A 19,300-nucleotide genomic window follows, 5' to 3' on the forward strand; every position below is an offset into this window, starting at 1 on the left:
AGAACTACTAGTGTTGCCAGAGGGGAGGGAGTGGGAGGATGAGCAAAGCAGGTAAAAGAAATAAGGAGCTAAAGGCCTCTAGCTATCAAGTAGTATGTCACTGGATTCAAAGCACAGCAAATACGTAATTTTGTGTAGTGACCGATGGTGACTACACGTAACTTAGTGAACATTTTCTAATGCAGATCGTTGTCAAATCACTATAACTAATATAATATTGTACGTCAACTAGACTTCAATAAATTTTATAAAAAATATATCCTTCACGCTTCTTACTTCCTACCTTAAAGTTCACTTTATTTGATATTAATATAGACTTGGGTTTTTTCCTGGTGTTTTTGTGGTGTATATTTTCCACTGTTACTTTTCATTTTTTAATATCCATTTTTTGTATTTAATGAAGTTTCTTATAAACTAGATAATTAAGAATTTTCAAGTCGGTCTCTAACATTTTTATTTTATTTAAGGTGGTTACTGTATCTGTAATTGCTGGTATAGATTTAAGTTGAACATTTTGCTATTGTTTCAATTTGTGCTTAAATTCTTTTTTCTTTATTCCCATAATTTTTCTGTCTTCCTTGTATTAATCAAAGTATTTAGTGTATTAAACAAGTTTTCATTTTCTTATTTACTTTTTTGTTTTTACCTGTTTTCATTATTCTTTACCTTTTTATGATATTCAATATAATTTTTAATATTATAATTTACTTATGTTAACACTTTTACCACATCCTAAATAATCTAAGACCCTTACAATCATTTAACTCCATGTAACATCTTATATATTTTTATGTTTTGTCATATATTTAATTTCTAACTATGTTGTAAACCTCTTAGGACATTATTATTGGTGCTTTATTATTGAATTGATTTTTATTATTACATGTGCTTAAAATAGTTAATAGTGTTTTTTATTTACCTATATTTTCCCTTTCCAGTGCTAATTATTCCTTCTTGTACTTTGATCTGGGATCATTTTATTCAATTTTGGAATTTTCTTTAGTAATTTTTATGGCACAGGGATATATTTTACACAGTTCATACTTTTCAGAGGGAGGTTAAGTCTGACAGCTACTTTGTCATGGCTGTGTAGAAATAACGGGTTCTCTTTTTGTTTTTAACTTGAAATTTGACTTTTCTCCTTGCCTGCTTTGAAAAAGCAGCTTTATAAAGATATAATTTGCATATGCTGAAATGTATCCATTTTAGGCGCCCAGTTTGATGCTTTAACAAACACTGGTTACTTCCACAATCGAGATAAAAACCTTTCCCATCACCACAATGGAATCCCTATGTCCCCTCTGCTGTTCTTCACCAGCCGGAGACCCAGATTCATCTGCTTTCTCTCTCTGTAGATGACATCTGCTTTTTTGGAGTTTCCAACAATGGAATCATACAGTACATACGCTCTTGTGACTGGCTTCTTTCACTCATCCTTCTTTTTCTCCCTCATCTGCGTACTACTTAGCACACACCTACACACATACACAACACATGTACACATAAAACCGGGCAAATGTGAGTAAGATCTGTGGATGAGATCAATGCCAATATCCTGGTTGTGATATTATGCTATAGTTTTACAAATTGTTGCCATTGGGGGAAACTGAACATACTTACGTAATGGATCTCTCCATTTTACTGTATACAATTTTACATGATTCTACAATTATTTCAATAGCCATTTCGACTAAAAAAATGACACCGATATTTATCTTATATATCACCATTAAACACTTAAATTACTTTCAACTTGGTTTTGTTTAACATATATTATTATAGAATTTTGAATCTTTCAGCATATTTCCACTTTGAAACTATTAATAGTTCTCTCCTTGGGCACTCATGCTTATCACAGTGTCCACTGGATGATGCTACACCTGTTTTTCCTCCATAGCAGATGAGGACCTTCATGAATACAGAGACTTTGTCAGTTCTTTGGGTGTATCTATTGCTTATCACGTAACATAACACTCAGTAAATGTCCTGTAACAGTTTGTGCTACTGTGAGTTAAGTAAAATAGTATGATGTAACAAGAAACTAGAAAGAATCCGAGTGAACCCAATGGCTAAGTAAGTTTGATCAAACTCATCCTCAGTTTTCTCCTTTGCAAATTGAGTAAGGTTCTAGACTAGGCTATATCAGTCTGGTTTATTGACATGAACACTAGTAATTGACCTCTTAAATAGATCACTGTTGCATGGTTTACATTGGTCATACCTTTATAGATAGTACAATTTTCTTCCCAGCATGGCCTCATAACTTGCTTAGAGCAAGATATACAACCTAGCATAGATGGGTTGCCTTGCTAAATGGTCTCTGGAAGGCAGGTGCTGCAAGTCTGAGGAGTCTGACAAGTGATCTCCAGTTCTAACAGATGCCTACCAGTTTCTCTTCTTCTCTTCTTGGTATGCTAGGCAGTGTTGACATTTATTGAACTAAGAGGATACCGGTGACATTTAAATTAAACATTTATTTTTAGAAAAACTACTTTATGCTATCAATATAGGTGTATATTTGACTGCTTTTGAGGTTCATGGCTCAAGTCTTACCTCCCAGATAGTGTCTAAAGTTCATTTTACACTTTAAGTCACACAAATGTGAACTACAGACAATATAATTACAGAGGTCTGGTTACTAGAGTCTGGTTCTAAAATTGGAAGATACTTTCAATATTTATTGGTAGTATATTTTTGTCTCTAAGATTATTTTCTTAATTTCACACATTTGCTATTTGTCTCTTGTTTATTCACAAAAATAATTTTAAGATTGCTGAAATTAGAACCTTTGCATTTAAGATAACAGTCAGGAGCTCTGTAAATATAGAACAACAATCTAGATAGTGGTATCTGTTACCAATTCAGTACAAATAGTGCATAAAGTACATAGATAGGCAAATATTTACTTTAAAAATCTTGGAAGTCAAAGTGAAAAAATTAAAGAGTTATAGAGTTTTCATTAACTCATAAATGTGAATAAAGTCATTCTTGAGAATCAAGTACCTTTGGTATGATATTGTATAACATAAAATTTCATCATATGGGTACTATATTATATAATGAATTGCAAATATTACATGTGATTTTTATCAGTATAATGGTTTGAAAATTGAGAGAGATTTTTAGATTGATTTAAATTGGCAAAATGAAATATAGGTGAATTGTACTGAAGAACAATTTTACAAAATATTTATCAGGGGATAGGAGTAACAACTTTTCAGATGATTTACTTGATAGAATAGAAAAGAGAAGAAGAAGCCATCATCCTTCCTCTTACACTATCACCTAAATGTCTACTTATTGGGATTCTGGCAAGCAATGCAGAGGGAAAAATTAAAAATGCATTAAATTTTAATGAAAAAATCAAGATTGGATACTTGAAATGTTCCTTACAAGTATAATGTTCATGTTGGTGGTTTAATTTAGTCCTAAAAAAATTTTAAAAAAGCTAGTCATATCTGGCCTTTCTTCATTATTTACGTTGGGTGAATACTGACTGACTTCTCACCTTGAGCAGAGCTCTCTTCACTTCCTTGTTCCTCAGGGTGTACACCACCGGGTTTAGAAGGGGTGTCAGCACCGTGTAGAAAACTGCCACAACCCCATCCACAGCATCCCGGGAGCCTGGCCTCAGGTAAATGAAAAGACCAGGGCCAAAGAAACAAAGGACCACAATGCAGTGGGAGGCGCAGGTCTGAAAGGCTCTGTGTCTCCCCTCTGAGGTGCGGATCTTCAGGATGGACCAGATGATGGACACATACGACAGCACTATCAGGAGAAAGCAGCCCGAGGCCACGACCCCAATGTTGACAAAGATCACCATCTCGTTCATGGAGGTGTCCGCACAGGCCAGCTTGAGGATGGGAGGGGCATCACAGAAGTAATGCTGGATCTGGTTGGGCCCACAGTAGGGCAAACGGAATGTCAGTGTGGTCTGGACAGCAGAGTGCAGAGAGCCACTGAGCCACGTGCTGGTGGCCAGGAGGGCACACGTCCTCCCACTCATCATGCTGGTGTACCTGAGTGGGTGACTGATGGCCAGGTAGCGGTCATAGGACATGACTGTGTAGAGGAAACACTCGGTGCTCCCCAGGAAGTGGAAGGAGTAGAGCTGGGCCACACAGCTGTGAAAGGAGATCGCCCTGCCTCCTGGGGACGCCAAGGTCATCAGCATTTTGGGCACGGTGACCGTGGAGAACCACATGTCAATGAAGGACAGGTTGGTCAGGAAGTAGTACATGGGGGTGTGGAGGTGGGAATCCACCGTGATCACCAGCAGGATGAGGAGGTTCCCCACCACGATGAGTACATAAATCACCAAGAAGAGTCCCAAGAGGGGGACATCCGGTGCTGGTGCACGGGGAAGCCCCATGAGGAAGAACATTGTGACCAGGCTCACGTTTGTCATTTTCCACGCCTTTTGTGTCTGTCCCTGTGGGAGTAGAGAGAGCACCCAGTATGTAATTGAAAACTGGACACCCATTTTCATGTGGCAACTGCATCATCCATGGTAGATATTTCTAGAGTTAAACTCAACTTTACTTGTAACAAAACTTATTTGGTAAAGATGATAGAATAATTTCATCATCATTCTCTCTCTCTCTCTCTCTCTCTCTCTCACACACACACAGAGGCACACACACAGATCTATGCAGTAGAAAGTCCTAGAAATCATTGTATTAATCTCTAGGTATATATCATAAATGACCACAAACTTAGCAGCACAAAGGAAATACAAATTTCCTTTCTTACAGTGTCTGTGTCCGGTGAGCTGGGTGTTCTTAAGGTTAAAATCAAGATGTCAGCTAAGTATGGAATATCATCTGAGGCTTGGGTTTCTCTGTCAACCCAATGGAGATTGTAGGCAGATTTCATTTCCTTGCAGTTTTAGGACTGAGTTATCTGTCTTTCTTGCTGGCTATTAGTAGGAATCCTCACTCCGAGCTTTATTTCTTTTAATAATATTTTTTATTATATTATGTTAGTCACCATACAGTACATCCCCGGTTTTTGATGTCAAGTTCCATGATTCATTACTTGCATATAACACCCAGTGCACCATGCAATACGTGCCCTCCTTACTACCCATCACCAGCCTATCCCATTCCCCCACCGCTCTCCCTGCTGAAGCCCTCAGTTTGTTTCCTAGAGTCCATAGTCTCTCATGGCACTCCCAGCTTTAGAGCCCACCCTCAAGTCCTAACCACCTGGCCATCTGATAACACAGCAGCTTACTTCTCTAAAGCCAGTAGGAGAACCTCTCCCCATTTGCTGTGATAAACATGTCACAGAATGCATCACGAGTGATAATCCACCAGAGTCACAAGTCTCACCCACACTCAAGGGGAGGTGATTTGGCAGGGAGTGTGCACGAGGGGGCAGCAATCGGGGGGTGGTGCTTTGGAATTCTATTTTCTCTCCAGAGTTCATGTAGGAACTTAATAAACCAAGAATTTAATTGTTGATAGCAATGCACACTTCAAATGTCTACAGTACACCTGAAAAATTTGGGGGGTTGTCATATATACTTGACACCGGTAATACTAGTTGAAATATTGTAAGTATTAAATAAGGTAAGAGATGTGATCTTTAATAAAGTGTTGGCTTCTTGGGAGCTGCTCAAGAAATCATAATGAATCATACAAAATTGTTGCCTTGTGAGACCGAAATGCCTATCTATCTATCTATCTATCTATCTATCTATCTATCTCCCAATCTATCTATAGAGGGGGGAAATGAGAGGAGAATAAATTCTCTTTGTGCTGTGAGACTTCTCAATTTCAAAGCTAGATCTTTGAGGAAGGTTTCATCACTGGTTTTGGGACTGATGTCTCATTACAACCACCACCTGCTTATAAAGGGAATTCCCTCAGAGGAGGTGAGAATCTCACCTCTATGATGTGAGACCAGGAATCTTCCATATCATTCAGAACACCAAACCGTGTACACTGCTGGTTCCATACTTCTCTTACACTAGTTTATCCTTCATGAGGCCCTAAGAACATAAAATTCATATGTGTTCTCCCACATCAATCCACTGGCAGCTTTCTAACATATAACCTTCCATCTTAAATATCTAGATATTTTTTATTTGGCCTTTTTAGAGATAATATCCATCCCTACATCTTCTACTTCTCATACTCATGAATTCAGGCAATGCCCTTATAACAGAAAACATCTCCGTCAAGTGTATGGCTCTTATTTAAGACCTACTACCTGAGACAGGAAGAACAGAACCAACACCAGAGGAAAGGATGTTGCCAGCTTGATATGAAGAAAAGTTGGGATTCTGTACAATGAAAAGCAAGACAGAATTAATGTTTTTTATTTATCCAACTTAGTGTTGCTTTCATGATCATTATTAATTTTTCTTTGAGGGAAGACTAGGAAACCAGCTCCACAATATGAGAGAAGCCAGGATCTCTGATCTCAGCAAAGCTTAGACAAAATGCATCCCGTGTCTAGACAATGTGGCTTGAGCTACATCTAAGCTATAATTTTCATGGGTGAAGGGGAATGGGAGGTTCAGGCTTCCAGACATGGAATGAATAAGCCATGGGAATGAAGGCCCCGCATTGGAAATACAGTCGATGGTATTGTCACAGCATTGTTTGGTGACAGATGGTGGCTGCACTTGTGGTGAGCAGAGCATAAAGTACAGAGAAGTTGGATCATTATGTTGTATACCTGAAAATAGTGTGACATTGTGTGTCAAATATACAAACACACAAAAACTCTTTAAGCTCTATTTTTCAAATAAGAGAGTAAATAACAGACAAAATTATTATAATCACCTATATGGATATCAGAATTCAAGAACTGGTACAAATGTATCTGAAGTTTCTACTTTACCAGCAGGATCCCATACCCAGAGTAACTTCACATTCAGATTAGATGAAATAGGAAACTTTTCATCAGGTGAATTGCAAGTAGCCTGAGATTTAAGGCAGGACTGTCGATTAGAGTTGTCAATGTTTCATCTGTGTGTCCCTGCTACAGCAATTTGGTCCTTATTTGTAGGTTTTTAATTAATACTTGTGTGAGGGGGTGGAGAGAAACAGGCAGACAGACAGAGGTGGGAGACAGAGACATAGACAGAGACAGTGACAATGTGAGACTTGATAATCCAATGTAGAAGGATGTCTAACAATGCCCAAGCATCTTATCTCTCTGTGGAAGCTCAGGAGGAAAAACAGGAAGACTAAGAGAAATCTACCATTTTGAGAACTCACCTTATAGTATATGATTAATTTCTGTATAAAACTCATCTATTTTTTTTCTTCCAATTTTTTACTATCATTGTCGAGGCAGTAGCCTGCAAGTTATTACTCAAAGAACAGACATACCTGTGATTCTTTGGTGCAAGTGGCTCATTCCTATCCAAGGACCCAACTAGTTGAAGTATAGGGAATGGAAATGAACATGGCTAGATGGGTCGGAACTTAACTTGATTTGGTGTCTCAGGGGATGGATTCCTCTTGGGTCTTCAGGTTCCCTTGATGAGCAGAAAAACAACAAGAGACTAACGAAAGGTTTTTAATAATCATGCTTATATTTCCCACTGTTTTGCTTTTTGAACCCTCCTGAGAAGATTTCATGTCTTTCTGAAACTAGTATCTACACCTAAGAGGAAGGAAGGAGGACCCAGTTATCCTTTTCCCTCAACAGTGATGCAGATAAACACACAACCCTGACTCTCAACTTAAAATCTTCCAGAACCCATAAATGGTCACCACCTGTTTCCATTCTCTATCTCAATGCCACTCTCTCATCCACCATCTTTTTAAAGTATGTTTAAAACATAAAAGTTTCTACCCTTTTTTGATTGTTTAGAGCTTTCGAGTGGCTTTTCTGAGGAAGTACCTAAGGATACATAACTATTTCCCAACTGTGTAAGTAATAGATTGCATTGCTATCATAACTTTTATGCTCTTATAAGCTTATGTAAACACTTGATGTATTAAAGTCATTCTTAATTTGTAAATAAGTTTTTCATGAACTTTACTGATTTCTTTGTTTTGAGGTCATAGTCTTTTGTTATTGATTTGTCAGGACTTTTACAGATTAAGGTAACTAATTCAAGTTACTAACATCAACATCTATTGCTGGCTGAATGGAGGAGAAACTTCTTCCCACATAGTGTTGGTACAAATCTGTATGGTTACAGCGCCTTCTTTAGGAAAGCAATACGACAGTAGTTATTTTTTTTTTAAGATTTTATTTATTTATTTGACAGAGAGAGAGACAGCCAGCAAGAGAGGGAACATAAGCAAGGGGAGTGGGAGAGGAAGAAGCAGGCTCCCAGTGGAGCAGGGAGCCCGATGCGGGGCTCGATCGCAGGACTCTGGGATCACGATCCGGAACTGAAGGCAGACGCTTAATGACTGAGCCACCCAGGTGCCCCCAATAGTAGTAATTGAGTTTAAGATCATGTACACTCTTAATTCCAGTAATTCCACTCCAGGAGTCTATTCATGATTGTAAAAGCACCAGGATATAGTGTCTTCATTCAAACATGTGTGTTGGTACATGGTTTCTAGTGGAAAAACAACGGAACCAAGTGAAAAACTCTAGAAAGAATAAATCATGGTGTTGTTACATCATGAAAACTTAAGCAGCTACTAAAAGATTGAATTACAACCACACCAGTTACCTCTGAAGGGTTTTCATGGGATATTTTCAAGGAGGAGGGGGAACATCATGTCCAGATGTGTGGTTAGCATTGTCTCATTTGTGTAAAGCAAATCATCACAAACTGTGTATTTCAGGGACATAGAGAAAGGAGTAGAAGGATATAAATGAGGTTATTAATCTGGAGTTGAGAAGTAGTGGTGTGAAAAAAGGACAAAATATCTTCAAAAGATGAGAATAATAATATAGCATATAAGATGTTGTCTAATTACTTATAATTTTATTCGTTATTGTATGCATAAAAAACCAGAAAAAAAGGGAATTATACATAGTTTAAGTAAAAAAGGAAGCTAAACAAAACTATATATTTCAGTTGAAACACATTTATTTCCCCACACACTCACACACATACAGACACACACACACACTCATGTAACAAACCCCTAGAAAAGCCAATCACTCAAACTTGGAAAAGGAAACAGGAACAGGCAGAATTATTGCAAATTTGTGCCTCATGAATATGTGATGGTGGTCCACTGACGTCTCCATGGAAGGCGCCAGTCCACAGCGGCTTATCATCACCCCAGCCATGAACCCCTGAACACACTGCGGGACGAGGTCACCCTGCCGTTCAAATCTCTGTGCTGTTAGTCCTGTCATGGCCGTCCCCTGAATCATCCTTTCTTGCACGTGCCTTTAATTGCCCTTGCTTCTGACCAAAGTCTAAGTCTAGATTCCGTGTCCACGTCCCATATTTGCTGGAGGGAATGGGAAAGCATCTGGTATTGCTGTCTCTATAGCAAAATGCAGCCCCACTGACAGGAAGAGGGTTTAAATGATACACAGCCAAAATATATGCACAAATAAGCTCTCCTACTCTCCTAGTTAAGGTGGTGCCACGAGATCTCCAGCACAGGTACAGAGCTGCACGCCGTGTGGTCCAGCAGACGCTCTCCAGGGACCTACATAGATCTTGTACATTTGCGTTTCCCGCCATGTATAAACATATCCTTAGCTGCTCTGCTTACATGTAGCAAAAAAAAAATGTTCCCAATTCAAGTGTTGTTTGGAAAGAGAAAATTGTGAAAGGAGGGAGGTGAAAAACATGCTTTATTCATAAAAGAGAACCACAGAGGTTAAAAAGAGAGAGAGAGAGATGAATAAACCACACCCATGAAAATCAGTGAGTCTCAAAGACATAATTCTTAGTTAAGAATACCTCTGTATGGGGGTGCCTGGGTGGCACAGCGGTTAAGCGTCTGCCTTCGGCTCAGGGCGTGATCCCGGCGTTCTGGGATCGAGCCCCACATTAGGCTCCTCCGCTATGAGCCTGCTTCTTCCTCTCCCACTCCCCCTGCTTGTGTTCCCTCTCTCACTGGCTGTCTCTATCTCTGTCAAATAAATAAAATCTTAAAAAAAAAAAAAAAAGAGTCATAACAAAACAAAACAGAACTTTAAAAAAACAAAAAAGAACACCTCTGTATGTTACATTAAAAAATAAAATAAAATGAAATGAAATAAAAATGGGCATCAAATGACCAACTCCTTTGAATGACATAAAGCAAAATGAGATAATGACAGTAAAAACAATATATATTTGGTTATACATACATAGGCATGTATATATGCATATGCATATATACATTTATGCACACATATAGTTAGCATAACGTTGCCAATAAATATTGCTTATGTTAAAAAAAGAATACTTCTGTATGATTCCATTTATATGAAGTTCAAAATTCGAATGAACACATATTTGGTAAATTAACAAAAGAAAATCAAGGAAAGGAGTAGGAGAAATTCCAGGATAGTTATTACCTCTCGTGGGGAGAGCAGAGAATGTCATAGAAGAAAAGGACAAAGATGCAACAGTGGTTCTGGTACCATTTTATTCTTAAATTGGATCATGGTTATGCATATTTTGTTTTATTAGTATTTACATATGTATATTATGTATGCATTATATACACATCTAATTTGTAACACTTTCAGAATACATAGGTGTACGTTCAATCTTTTGGATGTTGAAAGTTTTAATGTACACCTACGTATTTGGAAACTGCTAGAAATTAGATGTCCCCACCAGTTGGAGGTGCTGCTGTGCTGATGGCTGTGCTGGTATATTCTAGCAAGACCACGTCAAGAACTGGAGCTGACATTCATCACTACTTCATTATGCTTGCAACTCTCTGTCGTTCTGCACCTGGCATACTGCAGAGTTAAGTGGGAATGACCTCGAAATTTCCATCCTGAATCTTTAAATCTTTGATAATTGTCTTAATCTCTGTGAGCCTCCCCAAAGACACAAAAGATTTCATGACTCTTTTGTTGGAAGTAGGGAGCCCCAGGGCTTCCACGTGACCCTCTCTATCAAAACACTCCCTACTTACTCTACGGGCAGGAAGCCAATCTGGAGATTCCCTCAGTTGCTGAGAAGACCAATTGCAAGTCCCCACTCGTGAACTAGGAAATATTGCAGGGGAATTTGACATGCTGCTAAGGCAGACTTGGTTCGGAGCACGATTTATCACATGACAAAACTGAAGTTCGATAAATGCAATTGATCTGATTCTTTTTCTGTGTAGTTACTGCGTGGAATACAGGTCCACTTGCGGAAAGACAGGAAGAATATACACAGTTCAGGCTATGTTGTTACTACAGGGAATACCTGGTCTTTCCTTCTCCGAAGTGGCACCAACTCAGTGAACTGGCTCAATCAGGAATTGGGGAAGGACATTGACCTCCTTGGTGGCTTAGTTTGGGCCTCTGTTTATGATCCCTGGTGGGATTTTGTTATATTAATCAATAAGGAAAGACTTTTTGGGTTGGCAAGACTTTTTGCTCTTGGATTCATTTGGACTACTATATTCTCTGACCACTCACACTGATGGTCCCCCCCACCCTTGTCTGGGAGTTAAGACCCCTTACTTATGATCCTTAAAACACTGTAAAAATTAAAAGTTCATTTCAATTGCAATAATTCCAACCAGTATCCTTAGCTCTGTATCCGGTATCAATGTCATTCTTAGAGTCTTGTTAAAAGGAGTATGTTCTTGGCCCCTTCAGAGCATACGGTTTGCACGCGAGTCGGCTCGTTGCACGTGTATGATTAACCCACGTCCACATCGCCAGCTGGTCAAGTCATGGATTCCTTTCCCTGCATTCTTATTTAGCATAAGCCACTGTGGAGTCCAAGCATCCGTCAATCAATCAGTCAGGAAACAGTGTAAGGCTACTGTCTTCTGACCAAGCTAGCACAATACCTGCAGAACTTCTGGAAGGCTCTTAGTGGTAATTTCTCCAAACATATAAGGGCAGTCTTTTGTCCTTGGTCAAACTCTTTTGGAATTCATTTTCACCTGACTAAAACTAACGCGGGGAGGGTGGCTGTGGACGAGGGAGGGAGAAAGGACACGTGAGGCGTGCGACTGAGGAAAACTTCCTTCCTCTTAGAAGGAGAGGCCTTTTGGATTTCCAAGCAAGGCAAGAAGAGCCTCACCATGTGGAGCAGGAGGGGCTGATTTTTCTGGGTACGGAGACTCAGTGTGAGGTTGGGGAGTCAGGCACTGCCTCATGCAAATCCCCCCACCAGTTCCCATGCCATTTCTCAGAGCTCTGTTCTTTCTAACCATTCTCTAATCTTACATGAGAGCTCGAGCCAACTAGGCAGTTCATTGGATATTACAGTTAATAATCCACAAAGTATGTGGGTTTGGTCTTTGCTTTTTGCTATTTCAGCCCAGTCTCCCCAACAAAATAAGTCATTATTTTATCATCATAATAGAAGACCACTGGGTTTCAGTATGTTCTTTATCTGAACATTAGCAGATTGGAGGTTCTCAGACCCTCTCTGTAAATTGTTACTTACATTAGAATTTGTCACTCCGTCCCAGAGACCTTCCATGGCCCCATCCATAAAGAAAATCAAATAGGAAGCAAAGGGAGCTCTAGAGTAGAGAGACAGCCACTTGGGCTCCCTAATACAGAGAAAAGATCTCTCCTGACATTCCAAGGCCAAGGATCCACATCAGAATTTGGAACCAAAGCCCCAGTCTGTAATCAAGTATTACTTTGGCTGGTATTATTCGAGATAAATATTTATTCCCATCAGGATAGCACAGAACTTAAAAGCCCCCTGTCACAGGGGAATGAGGTGTTTGGCATCCTAAGTTCCTCCCACCTTCTTCTCCATATGTAGAATCCTCTCTCAGCAGAACCCTATATCTCACTTAAAATCTGTATCATGAGAAAGTATAGAAAAATTAGGAAATCATGTCCTTATAATGGGAAATGTACTGATAAACTAATGCTGACTTTAGATAATTTCTTTCGTGGAGAATGGCTCCGTCAGTAAATAGACCAAGTGCAAAGTTGGGTCTCACAACATGTTACATAAAAATTGCACACCAACAATGGTTCCAACGAAATCATTAAACATATTTAAAGACAAAAACTTTTTCAACAAATGTTTATTGGTCCATAGTTCGCCCAGCACTATTCCAGAACTACCCATTCCTCTATTCTCACAGATGGGGAATTCCTTACCACATATCTACATAGACTTGTAGGAGATTATATCCACTGTCTGCACAGTATAATCTTTCTCCTTTGAACTTCATCTCTTTAGAACTGGTTTTTGTTTTTTGTGTTTTGGTTTTTTTTTTTTTTTTTTTTTTTTTTTAGTGTAAAATGGGGATGTGCTCTGGATTATTTCTCTAAAGGGTCTCCCGCTCTAATTTAAGTGTGTTTGACTTTTAAGGGATTGCCAAAATTGCATACTCTACCTAGCCCGGTCTCTTGTTTGCATACTGGAAGATCAAGACATTCCTGCCTGAAACAGTGTTGCTTGTCCTAGGAATTTACTTTTGAGTCTGAGTGAAATTCAAAGGACGCTTTTAGGTAATTAACACACAGCATTCATGTAGCATCTTTGGCTTTGAAGTTCTTGCAAATTCCCTCCCCACACTTTTATGGCAGAAACAGATAAAGCAACTTTATCTCTAATTTACAGGTGAGAAAAGGAGGGCTGGTCCTTCCTGACTCCTGATCAAGTCTATGCTCTCAGCAGGATCCTATGCTTCAGGGACACTGCTAGCAACTGAGCAAACATCCTGGAATAGCCCTAGCTCACATTTTGCTGTTAACAAAGCCCACTGCATCTTATTTTCATGCAAGTTAATTGCCCCTGAAGGGTGAAGCAAAAGTGATGTCAACCCCGGGCCCCACCCCATGGGGACTCCAGGAAGGAAGAAGTTGCTTGCCAGAAAGTGAGACTCCAGAGCTCACACCCCAGGGACATTGCTGCCAACACTTTGAACAAGGCTACAAAGAGGAGGGATGCACCCAGAGAAGTGTGCAGAGAGACTACGGTGACGAACTCAAGCTGGGGCGTCTCAGAGAGCCCGGGGAACCTGTCCAGCTCAAAAAGGGCCTTCCACAAGAAACAGCAGAGAGCAAGAGACTGAAGCAAGCAGCAGGCCATGGCCTCATGGCAGAGTCACAGCCAGGTAGAGGCTGTCAGCAGACAAGACTCCAGAAGGCAGGCACAGGTGTAGTGATGGAAACCCTTCTGAGATACATACTTATGAGAGTATGTGAGAGGTATTGGGAACAGAGAGGACAGCCAAGATCTCCTAAAGCCTGTGCTTTACAAATACACGGTGGGGAGGGGAGGATTTTATGTTCTGCTCACCAAAGTCCTGTTTACCTTTCAGAGTTTTCTGACCCAGATGAGTTTCAGGGTCTAGCTTAAGCCTAGTTTAGGTCATCCAGGGTTTGAAATGGCCAGAGAATGCTAGTATACGGGTACTAATCTCCTTTTTCCCAGAACAGCACGTGGAGATGCTTCTTTTCCCGTCACATAGATGAGCACATCATATGTCAATAACATCATGTGATCCTGACTAAATTGTATACACCATGTACCTGGAGCAGTTTTAGTTTCTAATGGAGAAGGAAGGGTATTTTTTGGCTTTCCCAAGGGAGAAATTATAATTTCTGTGTAGAAAGAACAAGAAATTGTAAAAATGAATGAAGACAGAGAGAGCAGCGCAGTGGGGGGACAAAAGAGGAAAAGTACAGAACTAAAGAGAATTGGGGCTCACAGGAAAATTGACCTTCTACGTGTAAGAACTAAATGTAAAATGTGAATTGACATGGATGCAGGAGACGTTGTGATTTCTTTTTTGGGGTGGGAATCTACACCACCTCCTCTTTTCTCTCTCTCTCTCTCTCTCTCTCTCTCTCTCTCTCTCTGTTTGTTTGTTTTTTTTTTTAACAAAGGAGAAACTGAGACTAAGACTACTAAGAGATTTGTTCAAAATAATGTAACTAGTAGGTAATGATAGTCGGTATTGGAATTCTTATGATTTCAGGAGCTACCTTAAGACCTAAGTGATATTATCCTGGATTCGGTGTCTAGATCACAGTGACATCCAGACAGAGAGGAATGCATTTATTCAGTAGAATTTAAGAACCTTGCAAGGCAAGGGGCGCCTGGATGGTGAAGTCAGTTAAGCATCCAACTCTGGCTTTTGGCTCAGGTTGTGATCTCAGGGTCGTGGGATCAAGCCCAGTGTGGGGCTCTGTGCTCAGCATGGAGTCTTGCTTGGGTCTCTCTCTCCCTCTCCCCCTGCCTCTCCCTTCCACTCTCTCTCTTTCTTTCTCTAAAATAAATAAATACACCTTAAAAAAAAAAAAAAAAAGAATCTCCAGAGCAAGATATGCCACAAACATGGGATGAAAAGAAAATGAGAAAAAGTCCCTTTGGAGCTCACAGTCTAATGGGAGAAATCAGGTGCTCAGAAGGGTAAATTGCAGCATGCTTTGTAAGCCCATAGAAACATGAAGGACTGTGGAGGCTGCAATTGGGGGAAAGGGAGAAAAGGCTTTCCTTAGTAGATCACACATGAATGAGATATTGAAAGATGAGAAGAAAATTTTCAAGCATTGGCAGAACAAGGCCCTTCTAGATTAAAGGGACAGGTGTCTAAGGAGGCAGGAAAGAATGTCTGGCTACAGCACAGATTTGTGGGATGGAGCCCAGAGAGGTGTGGCTGGGGAAATAAGTTGACACCATATTACAAAGCTACTTTTTCTCTAGGCCATGCCAATAATTTTACACTTTGCCCTTGGCTGCAGTGGTGTTAAGGTTGGTAAGCAAGGAAATGTCTAGGAAATCTGGTCATGTCCCTGATTTCTACCTTTCCCTGTGGCTGATGCCAGTCACCAGTAGCCCCGGGACAGAAGGCTCTTTGTCATGCTGCTTCAAATTTGGGGACTCAGATCTGCTATGGGACAAGTCACAGGAAGCTACAGGTTCACTTCAGATCTCAGGCACAAATGCAATGACTGAATTTGCCTAATAATGAGGACCACTCCACATAGTTGATGGAAAATAATAGCTAATGTTGATTGAGTGCTACTATGGATTATGTAATTTTATTTAATCCTTACAACAATCCCATGAAATGGGCACAATGATTGTCCCCACTTATAGAATTAAGCAAGGAAAGGGGAAATGGCTTTTCCAAGTTTACCAACAAGTATAAGTGGAAGAGCTAGGATTCTTTTGGTAAATTTTAACGTGTGTTATGTGCTATTTTATACACTTGACATGTATTACCTCATTTAATTCTCACAGTTCTTTTTTTTATGATTTTATTTATTTGTTTGTCAGAGAGAGAGGGAGCACAAGCAGGGGGAGCAGCAGGCAGAGGGAGAAGCAGGCTCCCCACTGAGCAAGGAGCCTGATGTGGGATTCCATCCCAGGACCCTGGGATCATGACCTGAGCCGAAGGGAGTCCTTTAACCCACTGAGCCACCCAGGCATCCCTCAGAGCTAGGATTTTTCATTCTGGTCTGACCTCTGAGGCTATGCTCTTAAGATACAATACATGCTTCCTTAGTGGATGGATGGATGGATGGATGGATGGATGGATGGATGGATGAACTGACAGATAGATAGCACTATCCAGAAGCAGAGAGAAAGTGACAACAGGCGCCTTGTGGATGAGATTTTGTATTGTTTCACTACCTTGAAAGACTTAAAAATGGCATGTATATTTTTTTGGCATGTAAATTTTTGAGATGCAGTTAATGAAAATGATTATTTCTACCTACAACTTCATTCGATGTGTAGCCCAAACAATGCATGTTTAAAAATCTATGCTGATTTTTATTGGGCACACCTACATCAGGAAATATAATTTCAATTCTCATGTTGTTAAAAAATAAACAAGCTGTTACTTATCTCTCTGGTATAAAGATCAGAGATCAAAGTGAAGGGAAACAATGGAATAGCCATTTCTTCATGGATTGATTTAGGTTTTTTATGACTGTAATTCTTCCTGACATGAAAAGCTCTGTGCATGGTCTTTCCTTCAGTCTCCTGAATTACATACACATCACCTGTCACATAGGTTTTAACCTTGGACAAAATAATTGCTCCCTGGAATCAAGCAGAATCCCAAAATCAAGGTTGGACAGATGGATGGGGGTGAGGGGTTGGTTGGGGTGGAGGCGACAGAATGATTAAGAACAAGAGCTAGAGCATGATCTCTCTCTTTCTGAGATCCTTTTGTGTCCATGCTTGGGAATGACACAGAATATATGTTCCATGCCTAAAGAATTGAATGGGCCTTGAGCTTTCCCTTCTGCTACTTCTTCTGGCAGATGTGAACAGCAAGGAAATGCACAGTGGAAACCAGACTTCCGTGTCTCACTTCATTTTGGTGGGCCTGCACCACCCACCACAGCTGGGGGTGCCACTCTTCCTGGCTTTCCTTGTCATCTATGCCCTCACCGTCTCTGGCAATGGGCTCATCATCCTCACCGTCTTGGTGGACACCCGGCTCCACCGCCCCATGTACTGGTTCCTGTGTCATCTCTCTTTCTTGGACATGACCATCTCCTCTGCCATTGTCCCCAAGATGCTGGCTGGCTTTCTCTTGGATAGCAGGATTATCTCCTTTGGAGGTTGTGTAATCCAACTTTTTTCTTTCCATTTCTTGGGCTGTACTGAATGCTTCCTTTACACGCTCATGGCTTATGATCGTTTCCTGGCCATTTGTAAGCCTTTACATTATGCCGCCATTATGACCCGCAACGTCTGTAACTTCCTGGTTTTCGGCACCTGGCTGGGAGGCACCCTCCACTCACTTTTCCAAACAAGCTTCATATTCCGGCTGCCTTTCTGTGGTCCAAACCGGGTAGACTACTTCTTTTGTGACATTCCTGCCATGCTGCGTCTAGCCTGTGCTGACACCACCATCAATGAGCTGGTCACCTTTGTGGACATTGGGTTCCTGGTGCTCACCTGCTTTATGCTCATCCTCACTTCCTACGGGTATATAGTGGCTGCCATCCTGCGAATCCAGTCCGTCGATGGGCGTCGCAATGCCTTCTCCACCTGTGCCGCCCACCTGACCGTTGTCATTGTTTACTATGTGCCCTGCACCTTCATTTACCTTCGTCCTGGCTCTCAGGGACCCCTGGATGGAGTGGTCGCTGTCTTCTACACTGTCATCGCTCCCTTGCTCAACCCCATCATCTACACGCTCCGCAACAAAGAGATGAAGGCGGCATTGTGGAGGCTGGGAGGTCGCAAGGATGTGCAGCCTCACTGACTCATTCATCGCAAACATGCAGAAGACACTAAGGTTTAGGGCAACAGATGGGATACTGATAACGGGGGAGATTTAAGACAGAAAGCAAAGAAGGATCCATGCAGAGAGTAGAAGACTCCTAGGTGCACAGATGGAAACTCTGGAATGTTTCCTGCTTTCAACATGATATTTTCATATTTCTTCCTTCAAATCCAATGGGAATCAAGCAAAGCAACTCAGCAAGGATGGAAGCTTACAGAAAAGATCCAAGATGAGTAAAAATCCACATAAAAAATTTGTTTCTCTATAGCATCAATCTACATGTGTTTTTTTTAAGATTTTATTTATTTATTTGACAGAGAGAGAGAGAGCCAGTGAGAGAGGGAACACAAGCAGGGGGAGTGGGAGAAGAAGAAGCAGGCTCCCAGCGTAGGAATCTGATGTGGGGCTCGATCCCTGGACCCCGGGATCACGCCCTGAGCTGAAGGCAGACGCTTAATGACTGAGCCACCCAGGCGCCCCATACAAGTTTATTATTGCTGCTAATCCTTGAGCTGATTCCCATATTGCTTTTTATATGTTACAAATAACCTTCATGCAAAACAGGAACTTTGACCTCGACATCGATTATATAAAGTAGGTATTATTCCCATGTAGCTGTGGGAAACTGAAGTCAAGGGAGAGAGTGGCCCTTCCACTTCCTGTTCTCAGCCTTTTACTTTGGTAAAAATGGTTGATGAACTTGAACGTGAGGATGCAATTCCACCACACTGTGAGGGTGTTCATGTGCAGGCCATCACTACCTCACTAGTTCTAACCTCCTCAGGTTGCACAGGGCTCTGACTGGTAAACTGAGGGAGGTATGTCAAGGGTAAGCCCTCTTGCTCCACAATCATATACTAGATCCCCTGGTGTTTCCATGGATATCAGTGAAACAGATCCTATGAGGTGGTGGGAGAATGTATGTGCTACCACATTCTGGCATTTTCCCACAACTGTTGAGTATGAATGAGAAGCAGATGGGTTGGGGCATAGACCTGGTTGCAAGATGATGACCTGAA

General features: G+C 40.7%; 2 protein-coding genes across 2 annotated transcripts; one reads left to right on the forward strand and one right to left on the reverse strand.

Annotated features, from left to right (window-relative positions):
* Positions 1–3,472: 3,472 nt before the first annotated feature.
* On the reverse strand, positions 3,473–4,408 carry LOC123792393 (olfactory receptor 10G7). Its single transcript, XM_045797546.1, has one exon. The coding sequence runs from the start codon at positions 4,406–4,408 to the stop codon at positions 3,473–3,475; it is 936 nt and encodes a 311-aa protein (XP_045653502.1).
* Positions 4,409–17,276: 12,868 nt separating this feature from the next.
* On the forward strand, positions 17,277–18,260 carry OR10G6 (olfactory receptor family 10 subfamily G member 6). Its single transcript, XM_045797545.1, has one exon. It carries the CDS (start codon positions 17,325–17,327, stop codon positions 18,258–18,260), a length of 936 nt encoding a protein of 311 aa, XP_045653501.1. The 5' UTR covers positions 17,277–17,324.
* Positions 18,261–19,300: the final 1,040 nt, after the last annotated feature.

The sequence above is a fragment of the Ursus americanus genome, chromosome 16 (assembly GCF_024610735.1).
Source record: "Ursus americanus isolate L20-20 chromosome 16, mUrsAme1.1.p, whole genome shotgun sequence".
Classification (NCBI taxonomy): Eukaryota; Metazoa; Chordata; class Mammalia; order Carnivora; family Ursidae; genus Ursus; species Ursus americanus.